The sequence below is a fragment of the Acanthaster planci genome, linkage group LG10, assembly GCF_054643075.1.
Source record: "Acanthaster planci isolate LZ-2023a linkage group LG10, COTS_SCS, whole genome shotgun sequence".
Classification (NCBI taxonomy): Eukaryota; Metazoa; Echinodermata; class Asteroidea; order Valvatida; family Acanthasteridae; genus Acanthaster; species Acanthaster planci.
Genome location: NC_141786.1, coordinates 9,547,918 through 9,561,160, shown reverse-complemented (window position 1 = coordinate 9,561,160; position 13,243 = coordinate 9,547,918). Strand labels below are relative to the sequence as shown.

Here is a 13,243-nt window from a genome sequence, read left to right as displayed (position 1 = left end):
GCTGTAGATACGGTTCTTTTGGCCTTGAAAAGCTATACATACCAGCTCTTTGCCTATCAAGATCAGAATCTGTGGGTGATGTGTGGAAATAGTATTAAAACCAAAGACCTGAGTGGGTTATTTTGTTAGTAGGCCTCAGTGTCGGTGACTTATCAATTGTGTTTCTTGGTATGCGAGGGTTGCAGCTGCCCTTGCCGTTGCTCTATTAACCTGTGAAGACGACACACTTCAGTGCTGATATTCCCGCTCTCTGTCTTTGTAACTTGCCCAGGTCTGATGATGCTGACAGCGTTTTTCACCAATGCCCCCTATGCTCTCATTACCACTGCCGTGTCTGCTGATTTGGTGAGTAGGCATTTCAGACGACCTTCGGACTTCTTGATGGCCCCGAAAAACCGCTATGTGCACGTAACTGCTTCTGCGTAAAAGTCCCCCCCCCCCCGAGAGAAATGAAGAAGCGGGGGGCGGGGAGTCAGATCCCTCAGAGCTTGACAATATCACCTGGAGTGCGTTTGATCGTTTCAGTCATTGGTTGGGCGTTTTTCAGATGTCCGTTACGCCTATGGAATGCCACTGTTCCGATCAACCGAGAATCAAAGGTTGAAGTTTGGTTAACCACTGGTTAGATGGGCAGAGAACTAGCAGGCTTTTTTGGGGGGGGGGGTGTCGACTCCAAGATGAAGTGATCATGTCTTCCCCAAATCTGTTTTTACATGTAGCCGGCTGAAATAATACCTTCTCTCAGAATGTGAAAGGAAAGGGCAGCAGTAAGCAGGAGAGCAGCTGAGGGCAGAATTCATCTAAACACTGAAAAAAAAAATGCCCAGCAAAAACAGGGCGTTTGGCTGAACTGCCACTTGATATACATCACCTTCGACGTGGTCTCTGCTGATTTTGTCCAAATAAAAAGTAAAGCTTGCGGGATTCTCATGGTGCCGTTCCATCAACAACAACAACAACAACAAATCATGCAGATTATGGCGCCTAAGAACAATAGATAGCAGAGTCAAAGGAGAATAAACCACAATTAAATTAAACGTTTTCGGCTGCTTTTGTAAAGAGTGAAATATCGTCCAAAAGTGTGGGATCAGAAACAGTGAAAGCTTAATCAGTGAACCTGTTCTTGGATCTGTATTCCTACTGCAGACAACTCCTGCAGTGTCATTGTGTGACATTAAAATTTTTTGATTGGGAGAGTTGGTTGACATATTACAAGGAGTATATGTACATGTAAAGACTGTTATATCAAGGTCCTTTGGAATTTCCAAATTACCTAGTTTGGGTACCTCTTATTGTCAGTAACAGAAAACAAAGAAAACAGAAGACGTAGGACCTACATGTACGATTGTCCCCGCAATTTAAACGTGACTTTGTATTGTCAGTGCTTTTCATATTTGTGTCTGGATTTTCCCACTCTTTTCCCACAGGGTACCCACCCGACCCTCCACGGTAATGCCAAAGCCTTGGCGACGGTGTCCGCCATCATCGACGGGACGGGCACCATTGGCGCTGCCATCGGCCCTCTCTTGACAGGTATCATCAATCCAACAAACAGTCACGGCTGGAGTGACGTCTTCCTCATGCTGGCCGGGGCGGAGGTTGCCTCTGCTTTGGTAAGGATGATGCGCCGGGCTCAAGGGGCACGGTTTCTCAGGGTTTTTTGTCTTGTGAATTTCAGGATTTTAACCCCAAATTCTGGAATTATAGAGGGTAAGTTTGCTCATTTTTGTCTTCTGGACGAAAAGGTAGGCCCAAGATTCACGCCATGACTATATGGGGAGGGAACTCAGGCCTTTTGTAGCTATTAAAAGAGTGGAAGGTCCACGTGATGTTTTTTATTTGTTTCCACCTATCCGCCGGATATTTCGCAGGTTCTGCTTCATCCCCCACTCTGATCCCTGCAATTCATTAAAAAATATAAAGCCTAAGCCATCGTAATCTCCAACTCTCTGTATTCCTTGAAACTCTGCAAGAAAATTGGGAGGTTTTTGTATCGGACGAAGGAAGTCCAAACTCTGGACGTGTTTATTTGAAAGGAATCTCCATTTCCTTGAAAGTTGACCCTAGTAACAGGCCTGAATCCTCTTCATTTTAATGGTTAAGGGTTAGACTCAGGGAAATTTGAAGAGTTTACACGTGTACCCAGTTTTACAAGAAAAGGGACAACCTGTTTGAGTTAAATTTTTAGAGAAGAATTTCTGTTGATTTTGGACTAAAAATTTTCAACAGGTCTCAAGGTACATGTACTCCCATGATGGAATGGACAGTTGCCATAAATGAGCACAAAGCATGTGCATAAAAAAGTGGCTTTTCTGTTTCAAGTTCATTTTTTTGCAAAAAAAACCAAACAAACATCATTTATCGGTTTCTACCTTGCAACACTTTGTGTGATGTGATGGACTGTCCAGGGATGCTATGGCGTAAATGACCAGGGTGTGACCGTTTGATTTTGATCAAAGCAGCTCATGGTTGACAAGCCTAACCTGCGACAGTCAGCTAGTTGAGGAGATGATGCGAAGTGCCGTGCCTTCTTCAAAATAGCCACAGAATTACCAGCCCAGTGTTCAAACAAATTTGCATCTTGCGTCCTTTGTCGTTGGAGCATTATTTCACTGACCTGTTTGAAAAAATTTTAACTTTTTCCCAAAGCTTCCATAGAAATTCAGATTTGAGAAAGCGCAGACTGGATCTCTGCCAGTGACAATAGTAGAGTAAACCCAGAATACTGTCATATTGCCTACCATTCCTGTGGGCAGCCAAACTTGACAGAATACAAGAAGCAGCCTTGGTTGATGTAAGGTTTTACATAAAACTGTAGATTTGTCCCTTTACCTTTATAGAAGCATGTATGTACATGTGTGTAGTAATCAGTAGTACGTGTGCAGGTGCATTGTATTGTTTGGCATTTTATTGCTAAGTGATTTTTTTTAAACATTTACTTTGTACTGATGGCCAGAAGTAGTTTTACCACCCACTTATGGAGAGAACTATGACACTGACATACAGTGGAAATACCAGTAGCAGATCCTATACAGGTTGAGATTTCTGTTCAGCTGAGACTTAGATCTCTTTTAGGTTCTTTTTTCTGTAAATACTAGTATGTATTCATAAACCGTTTTGTTTTTACTTGCAGTGTTTACTTAGGCTGGTGTTTAAGGAGATGAAGAAAGCCTGCTGTCAGAGCGATTACCAGCTAATCTCGGGTACCGGCCCAAGAGCCGAAGGCGAAGTTGGGTGAGAGCGCTATTAACAAATTCACACTGAGATACATGTACAAGTGCCGTACCCTGAAGCATTAGCTAATCGGCTGGTCGGGTTGGCCCCTGAGCCAGCGCATTATGAACAATTACCCACTACTGCAGCTGTCCACCATATGTCATTCTAAGTGAACAAAAAGTTGCGTCCGATCCAGCATGTCTTTGAATCTGCAATTTTGCATTTTTTGTTGGTTTTGATTTGTTTTGTTTGAATTTCCAAACCACTACAGTTTACATTCTGTTAGCTTTAGATTGCGGCATAACAGCGCATTCCTATTTCATTTGATGAAAGGTCATCAGGGCAGAGGGTATCCTGAAGTGGCCGTGATACTTATTGTTTTGTGAAAAGGCTGTAAACGCCCTATCTCATTTTGTTTTGGGCCGAACGTGCTTGTGACAATTTTTGGGAGCAATTATTGTCATTGATTTGAATGTTTTTGATTACCCTGGATCAATAAAGAAAGCCATGCTGCATGCAAACATACATGTAGGTCGAGTTCAGGTGGCCTGCTCTTGACACGGGGTTAGTGTTCTCGCGCTCGAACGGTGGGAACACGACTCAAGAACACTGTTCCCAGAACAGGATCACACACCACCTCCTCGTCAGGGTTTTATAGGAACACACGGAAAAACTCTTGAGATTTTGATTTTTGAACAACTGCAAAAAGTAGAGATATGGCTTACAAAGCCGGAGACAATTTAAAGTTTTGTAAAATTATTTTTACATAACAGAAGGTCGGCAAAAATCACACTTGTCAGGGTAGGAGTGTATCTGTCATGAAGACACACGCGCAATCTTCTTTTCAGTCTGGCAGTGCACCGTGGGACGGATTTACCAAAGACTTAAAGATCAAGATAACGGACGCGAACATTTTCCACAAAACAAGATGTTGTCGCTTTATCTTTATGAAGTATATGTTATGTAGAAACGTCTTCCCTCCTTGGTTTCCATGCAGCATGCAATTGACCTAGGGTAATTGAAATATAAATGTAGAGTTCGGTACAATAATTGTCCTGTGCTGAAAAATACCTGTCTGCAATAACCAAACTCCAGTGTGGTTGGCAAACTAACACAAAGCTCGCTTTACTTCATGCCCGGGGCGAAATCACACACGTTTGGGTTGGATAGCTACATTGTAGTATGGACATTCCTGCGTGTTGCGTGTAGTCTAGAAAAGTTTATAGTGAAAATACTCATTTTTCTCAAAAACTGTCTGAACTGTGAACTTTTCTCAGCTGTTTTATTTTTTGTTGATGACTTCCTTGACTGTTCATCTTTCTCTTGACGGACAGTCCCGACAGTGAATTATCTGTAAAACCTTTTTTTTTATGGGGGGGGGGGATACTTGTGGCCAAGTCCTCACAGTATATTTGCTTCTTGCCTTGTGCGGACATTTTCTGTTCCCGAGCCCACACGGGTAGTAGCATGCTTGGACATGGGCGGTGCACTGCATTACGTCTGGCACGAAGCCTGTAGTCTTCAACACAAACATGTGTGCCATGCGGAATGGTATTTGAACATGTACATGCATCACCTGTGGTGGTGGGTGAGCTGTGTGCAAGTGTATGGGAGTTCACTCACTCGTGTCTGAGCCTTTTATAAAGATAGAGAGAGCAGCATCGTTGTTGTTGGAAACAAGCTGGCAGGTGTATGTGCCAGTTGACGCCAACAGTTAGTATACAATAGCTGCAGACTCTACTGTACAGATATGTGCGCTGAACAGTCATTTCTTTCCAAAATCTGAAGCTAGTACTATGCTCTATACAGGTCGTATGAAAAAACACAGTGGAATGTCTTTTGATTTTTTCTGGAAATTGTTAGTTTTACACTAAAGTGCCTGGTACCTGAAAGCACCTGAAAGCCACAGATTTCCTCTTTCCAATGATGTGTTATTTATTCGTACACGGCCATGGATGGCTGAACAATCATTCATTTTGGACAATCAGACAAAGAGGGCTTGGGGCCAAGCTTCATTTGAAACCTAAAGCCTATTCAGTTCTCCCTCTCTCTCCTGTAAAATGTTTGTAATGAATAGGCCAGATGTGTTCACAATGCAGTCAGGTGAAACATTATGTATCTATAATGGTTGCAATGATTTATTTTACTTTGCATAGGTTAGTTAGGTCACAAAAAGCTCATGTAGTGTAATACCATCATTGTCCAAGATGGTTTGGTTGAGTACAGAGAAGAGCGTCTTCGTGGTGACTGAGTATGCTCATACCCAATACAATTTAAGATAGCGCAAGAATTATTACAAGAAAGAAAACCTGACCACGGTCCTCCAGCCAGCCTTTTAGATATTATGAAATAATACACCTGACTAGCGTTGTGAACACACCTGGCCCGTTCATTACGAACGTTTCACAGGAGAGAGGGAGAAATGGCGTTTCAACTGAAATTAGGTCCCAAGCCATCTTTGTCTCATTGTCCATAAAGAATGATTGTTCAGCCAAGACTCTGTGTGAATAAGTAGCATATCATTGAAAAGAGGGGATCCCTGGTTTGAAAGGTGCTACTAGACATGTTGGTGTAAAACCAACACAATCTCCCAAAAATGTAACAGATATATTGTTGCGTTTATTTTGATACACTCCCTATCTGAAGCTTTGACTCTTGTCTGATCTTCCATTAACACTGTACTTGTTGCTTGTATGCCCTTTGGTATTTTCATGTACATGAGAGTTCTCCAGTAGGCTACTCGGCTTCGTCTCTGTCTCAGGCTTTTTCTGATCTTAAATCCCCAGGCTTTGCAGTCGTTATTTCAATAATAAATCAGAGCTCTGCATGTCAAGCTTTGTATGTTAGTGACCCAACTTACCTGTATTGACGTGTTCTGTTTGACTTGAGCGCTGCTATCCTAAAAGTGGGTATTGATTTCAGAGATGAAGAGTGAGACACGGATGGAGTTGGGTGTTAGACAACCCCCCCCCCCAACCTGACACATTTACGATTTCAAACAGACCTGAATGCCGGAATTTCCTGCAGCAGCAGAATGCACAGAAACGATTAAGTGAAATTCCAACTGTAAAGAATACGTAAAGAAACGGTGAACGTCTGTCAATACACAGAATGTTGACGAGTGCAGAAAAGTCTGTCCTACCAGAAGGGAGAATACATGTAACGTTGTACTTAGAGGACTGAGAATGAATTGAAAGTCACGAAGTAAGCATTCCTCGCAAACTTAAATGTGCTATGAAATTCCTGGGACCTTCAGTCTCATATGTGTGCATTTTTGACCACAACTTGAAAAATGGTCCTTCTTAAAAGCTGCAGAAAGTGTCTGTGTGTGTTTTTTTGTTTTTTTTTTTTGCTTTTTGTTTTGTGGCCCTCAACATTTTACCCATTTTTTTCCTGTCATTTGGACTTGCTTCACAGTGTACACACATACCCTACCGAAGTACCATTCCGTGAGTGAGAGATGTTGAATGGTAAGCCAAGGAAATTCCAACAGAAAAAAACCAGTGCGCTCCCTAGTGCCACAGTCGTGACAGTGACTGCGGGCCAGAGGCACGTCTTTTACTTTATGTAGTCATTATTTGATTGTCATGCACAATCAGACTCACTCATGGTACATCTGGCATAGATAAATGTTTCTGACATCGGACAAACATGCAACCCCATAGGTTCATGACACATGTACAATGCCCTGCTTTGACAAGTTGGTCATTTTATCTTGGATTCATGAAACGAAGTAACCAGCCTAACAGGCGTTATTGCTTTTTTAAATCCCACTTTATTTTGTGTTCGTTCTGCCATATTAACAGAGACCATCTGCCACTATCCTTCATATGAACTCCACTGCACTAGGTAAAGCAGTTAGAGAGACACGGTATAAAAAGGGGACTTGTGATCAAAACCTTTGGTGGTGGAAGGCATTCAAATCGGCATGGAACCAGACCTTTTTTTGGCTGTCATTTCTTGCCACTTACGCATGGCATAAATGCAACTCTGATGGACCACCCTGGCTTGTGGCAAAAACTACATTAATATATGCATGCTACATGTAGATTACACAATAGTTACGGGGTCATGCACGCCTTTCATTCAGAAAATTTCAGTAGCGAGTCTAGGTCACTGTCATTTCCACTCTCTGATGGACCACACTGGCTTGTGGCAAAAAACTACATTAATATATGCATGCTACATGTAGATTACACAAAAGTTACAGGGCCATGCACGCCTTTCATTTAGACGATTTCAGTAGCGAGTCTAGGTCACAGGTCATTTCCATGCATCACTTGTGAAAACACATAGCTGCATGCATTTTTTATTGCATGGTTGCCTGCCCGGTCCACCAGCATGGTTACATGCCCATTCGCAAGCTACCTTGCTCATGTGCTTTCCTTCTCTGTGCACGCTTTGATTTTGTTATTAGCTGGCTTCCTACATGTTATGGCCGACTTTGAAAGTTTTGCTGAATGGGGTTTTATTATTAATCATCATGTCGGACATGATTTAAATGGCACCCAGGAACGTGTCAAGCAAAGATTGCCTTGTGGGGACAAGAGTGAGGTCATGTTCCCACAGGATCCAGAATTTAGTGTCAGAAGTGGGATGGGCTATTTCCCTGCTTTGGTGAATCATTCTTTAACCACAAAACTATCCGTCGAGTCTCAAGAATTTGAAATTTTGATTGCGTTCAAAAGTTGAACCGTGTGTATTGGCCCTTCCTTGAAGTTGGATGCATAACTAAAGTGCAATAATTTTGCATATTCATAAGGGTCCCTCAGACTAGTCAGAGTTGCCAAACTGCAATTTTAATCTTGGTTGTTCTAGACTGTTTCAGACTTTTTAGAATTTGTTCAGTATGATGTCTTGCAGAAAGGGGTTTTTTTCTTGCAACATGTGAATTAATAAAAAGCAAAGATCACAACGCAACATTACCGAACTACATGTATTTTTGGGGCAATTTGATGGAAAGCTCTTTGTGGTATGTCAAGAAATAATCATTTTAAGTTTTTATGGAATTGTCCGAAGACATCAAATCAAATTTACCAGCCACAATCTGTGAACAGTCTTTTGTTCATTGGTGGGACACCGGTGCCCAAAACACAAGGTTTCAGCAACATTTATTGATGATACCAGTTTGTCCGAAAGATTGCCTGCTAAGGCCATGTAACTTCAAAATGCTCCAATATACCCCCTGGGTAGCTGGAGAAGTTGCTACCAGCATTCTAGATAACAGTTCGGTTTATATGTCCGTCCACAGATTTGTCCAGTTGTCACAAAACGTGCCTTCCAACTTCAAGGAAAGACTGAGAAAAAAATGAGAAAGAGCAGAGCTCTGTTCACCACTGATGAAGGCAACCAGGCTGCATTTTGCCTCGTGTCTGGAGCTTTTGTCCATGATTAATCTGCCGCCTTTTCTTTCCAGGAAATAGACAGGAAGCCATCCATCTCAGTCGGAGGTTGTCAGCTACGGACATGTCACGTTGACCTCTGAAATGCCTCCTTGGAGAGACGCTGCTGTGCGGCGGCTCAAACTGACTTTTGTTTAAACCTCTCATGATGCCAGCTGAGTGGGAGCCTGCCATCGATGCAGGACAAAAACCCAGCCGAGTCTGCCAGGCTGAAACGGAAGCAGTTTGGACAGAGTTGCAATCAAGTCATTCAAGGGTGACCCTGTGCCACGGGCGATGCGACCAGTTGTTGACATTGAAATGAAAGAAAATTTAGAACAGGGTAGTATCCAAAAATGCAGTAGTCTCCTGTAAAGGAATCAGTGTGACATTCGGTTTTTCTTCCTGGAATGACATCACAGTTTTGCTCATGAATATGCAGAAATTTGCTCAGCCTAAAAAGCGGCAAGGCATACTTTGGCAAACAAAGCTTTGAAATTATATTAGGTCGACCGGAACACAAAATTGCACACTGAAGAAAGTGAAGGATTTCATCTCAAAATGATATCGTATAGCACTTCGGTTGTTCAGTCGAACACAAAATGGGAGGGAAAAGGCATATCTCTTGGAGGTGTCACCAACTGTGTAACATTTCAGTTTTCATGTGACCTGCCCTTTGATTTGACCGAATACTGGCTCATCAAGTGACTAGATTTTAACTCTGGTTTTAGCTAAAACGTGAAAGGACGTTTAGCATATCATGTCATGCTGCCTCTTTGTAATACATATCTGCCAAAAATTGTTTTCTATTTTGGTGTTCTCCTCTTGTTTTGTTCTCTTGTGTTCAATTCATTATTTTTCTGTGACACCCTTAGGGAATGCTCGTTTTCGTTGGTTGCCTGAAATTTGTACTGTTGCACCTAAGCTATAGGATCTGTGCCAACTACATGTACAGTTTGGACCATCTCAACGATGATTCTTTGTGCAGTAGTCGGGCCTGCCTAGCAGTGTTTGTATTAAGAGTCCAGCATGTGGCAAAGAGGGACCCCCCCATGTGACGCTCAAGCTATTGTGCCTACAACCCCCCTGAAAATCTGAAAGGGTTTCCAAAGATTCCATGAACACAAAAGACGACACAATAGAGGGGTCCCCTTTGCTACATACCGCGCATAAAATGTCCCTGTAAGTCCATATCACAAGTCATTCAGCCTTACCCCAGTTCACAAGCTATTCAAATGAGCAGTGACAAAAGCATTCTTTTGTCATTGTTCACTCGGTTACTTATGACTGGCTTTGTGAAAGGACACCTTGTGATGGACTCAAATACAACACTGCTTGCTGACCAGTGTGTTAATAATTACATGGTCCGTAACAAGTGTCCCTGTTAATATGTATACATGTTCATTTCTATAACAAATGCCTGGAGAGTTTTAGTTTTTATTGGTTCATAAAATGGATAACGATTTCAGGAATTCCCTCTGGTGCAAGCTGCAAAAACGTGGAGAAGCTTAATGGATTTTCTGTAGATACTTTGCTGACACGGGCCAGGCCAACCACAGCACTGTTATTGGGGCACCCCATCTACAGTAGGGACCAGCGCTTTAGTTGGGATGCAACAGTACGATGTCTATGTACATTTATATGTATTTCCCTATTGAATTTGGAGCCATAGCATACATTGTTACCACAACATGATCAGTTTCCAAAGGTTGATTACTGTAATCTGCTGTACAGATTTTATTTTTTTTTTAATTTGGAAAAAACGAATGTATTTTTTATTTTTACATGTTTAAAAAGTCCAAAACTCATTTAACAGACTTTAAATATTCATCCAGAAATAATATTGTGGGAAAAGGGAAGTTTAGAATTTAACGAAGAGGAAAATGAAGGCACTCCAGATTTTGCTCGTTCTGCGTGTCTACTTGCGCCCACGTTGAACAAATCCTACTCTTTCTGGCAAATGTTGAATTGCGTGAAGTATAAACTGGTATTAAACGCTGGAGTATTTCGACTACTTGCAGTTTACTATCACCGACAGTATCCTATTTGCACACGCGCATCTAAAACTTGATAACCTCGATCATACAGTATAGAGTACCGAAGTGTGACGTCACTGTGAACCAGAAAGTGCAATGCAAACGAATGGAGTACGCGCGCGTGTTGGTTCACGCGGTCATGCCTTTTACACACTAATTGTGCGAGTGACGTATTCACTTCGGTTCTCTATAGAGTACCGAGGTGTGACGTCACCGTGAACCGGAAAGTGTAGTGCGAACGAATGGAGAACGGGCGCGTGTTGGTTCACGCGCTGGTTCTCACTGTAATACATTTTACACATATAACTGGGCGTGACGTATTCACTTCGGTAATCTATCCGGTTCGTAAGTGACGTCAGTCCAGTTTAAACCAAATTCACCGCACACGTGCACTGCACATAGGGTTACATGCATTGATCACCGCTTACGTGGAGCCATGGAACCGGAAGTTAACGCGCAACTTCAGCGATTGTCCAATGAGAGCCTGCAAATTGTGGCGCGTCCGCCATTGTGACGAAGTCACTTACGAACCGGATATCCACAGACATAAACACATAGACCACTAGTCTTGTGCGTATAACCGTGATTTAAAAAAGCGTGAACAAACAATGGGCGAAACGACGAATGGCAGTGCGTTCATTGCGATTTGCACATGACGTGCTAGAAATGCATATTTTGTTTAAATTGGCTCTAAAGAGACAATCTCTTTTTTGCTCGTTTGTACTGCTATCTCTTCTGTTCAGATGTTACAGCCGCACTGTTTCGAATCTGCATGGACCAGATGAAGTAAACAGAGGATTTTTTCACAATCGGAAAATGGTTTCGTAGAATTTTGGGGCTGGAATTCTTCATCTGTAAATTCCCTATATACCGAGGTGTAAATTTGCCCACGCTTTTGGATTTGGTCGGTTGTCGTCTTGGCTACATTACCCCACCGTTGCTTTGGATAGGAGCTGCCCGTCTATGTGTTTATATGTCTGCGTCTATATACCGAAGTTCCTGAGTACAACATGCAGAAGTTTACTTTCGGAAAACTTATTTTTATCTTGTTAGTGGTTCATGGGAAAAATTGTTGATTAATTTTGGTAACCACTGTTTCTCCGTAGACGTCGGGTACATTCACCCTCGTGCGTTCATTCGAAAGTCGAAATCGACTACTTTTGATGTGCACACATCATTCCTTTAAAATTCCCGATTTTACGATGAAACACCAAAAGAAAAGAGGATAAATATCCAAGCTTTGTCTTATTCTCTCATACTAAAATTTCTCATTGGTAATCTTAAAATGTTGCACCGTATGACCTGTATTCTGTTAGAACCACCAATGCGTTCAGATGTTGCTGTGTAATAACAAACATGACACGATTCCCGACAAGTGTTTCCCCCAGTTTAAATGTACTAATAATGTCGTGTCGAGTTGGTCTTGCCCCAATGGCTGGAGGAAAGGTGTGATAAACTGAATAGACACGAGGAGACTTCTGAAGATTTATTGCAGTACCCATGCCAAGGTTTGCTATCGTGTAGAACGTGTTCTTTGTTCAAATTATTCTTTTCAGATTTATATATCTGAATGAAATCATTTGTAATCCACCAGTGGGGCAACAGTTTTAGACGGGGTATTTTTTAATATTAATTTTGAAAGTACGGAAAAAGTCAAATAAATACACTTTTTACTCTTGTCAAATATGGCCAATAGTCTCAGAATATGTTATTCTAGAATTATAGTGTTTTATTAAGAGCCTGTTGGCGTGCTGTTTGCTATTCTTTTTAACGGCCAGAGTTGAAGTGTGCCTTCACCGGCAAAGGACTGGCAGGTTTCTTAAAATTGGCTTGGTGCACACGTGCGCTCACGCGGAAGCCGTTGGTTCTGGGTTGTGCCCATTGGAAAGAAAAGACTAGATTGTCAGCGCGTTCGGACGTTCCACTTCACAGTACCACAGTACCGTGAATTTGAGCCATTTTTCTGACCTCTTAAGGCCGTGAGAATCCACGCAGCAGGGAAAATGAAATAAGCATTCAGTGCACTTGTATCGAGTGTACGCGTTATAAATCATTTTAAGTGCTGCATTTTTACAGAGCGATGCCTGACCAGATGCTTCACCTGCCGGCCTGTAAGCATATGATTATCATATCTCAAGAATATCTTGCATAACAACTCACTTTCCTAATTTTTTTAAATTGATATTAAAGAATCACTCTCCAGATGCATAATTGCATATTAAAAGGGAAGTTGGTCCCAAAAACTCTTGTTTCGAGGTGTTATTTTCGCAGCAGGCAACTACGAATCATTTTGCATCTCTTCTCAAATTAAATATCGGATGATGTCTAAAGGGTGCAATGCGATATCGTTCACATTAGCTCATGCAGTGAAAAAAAATGTATGTGCAAGCTATGCGTTCTGTTCGTGAAGTCACGACGTGCATTATTTCAATTTTTTCTCCCAGCACATGATCTTTGGGGGCTTTCATGAAGGCAAAACCCGTGCGTCGGCACAAGCCAGCGATCGAGTGTACTTTATTTTTAATTCCAATATCCATGGTTTAGCAAACCGTACATAAACTTTCGCAAACGCAGTGAGTTCCCACCCCAATCAAAGGACAGTCGTTTCAA

At 42.0% G+C, this 13,243-nt stretch overlaps 1 protein-coding gene across 6 annotated transcripts in view; it reads left to right on the top strand.

Moving 5' to 3' along the window:
* The window catches only part of LOC110978099 (glucose-6-phosphate exchanger SLC37A2-like), a 37,307-nt gene extending 24,988 nt beyond the window's left edge, over positions 1-12,319 (top strand). For 3 of the 6 annotated variants that reach the window (XM_022232805.2, XM_022232803.2, XM_087142316.1), the window contains exons 14-18: positions 272-345; positions 1,428-1,613; positions 3,134-3,234; positions 6,634-6,686; positions 8,633-12,319. In XM_022232805.2, coding sequence (XP_022088497.2) covers positions 272-345; positions 1,428-1,613; positions 3,134-3,234; positions 6,634-6,673 — 401 coding nt within the window. In that variant the 3' untranslated portion in view covers positions 6,674-6,686; positions 8,633-12,319. Of the gene's footprint in view, positions 1-271; positions 346-1,427; positions 1,614-3,133; positions 3,235-6,633; positions 6,687-7,022; positions 7,066-8,632 lie in introns of all 6 variants that reach the window. The other 3 variants (XR_002598019.2, XM_022232808.2, XM_022232809.2) reach the window with 3 other exon arrangements.
* The last annotated feature ends 924 nt before the right edge of the window (positions 12,320-13,243 follow it).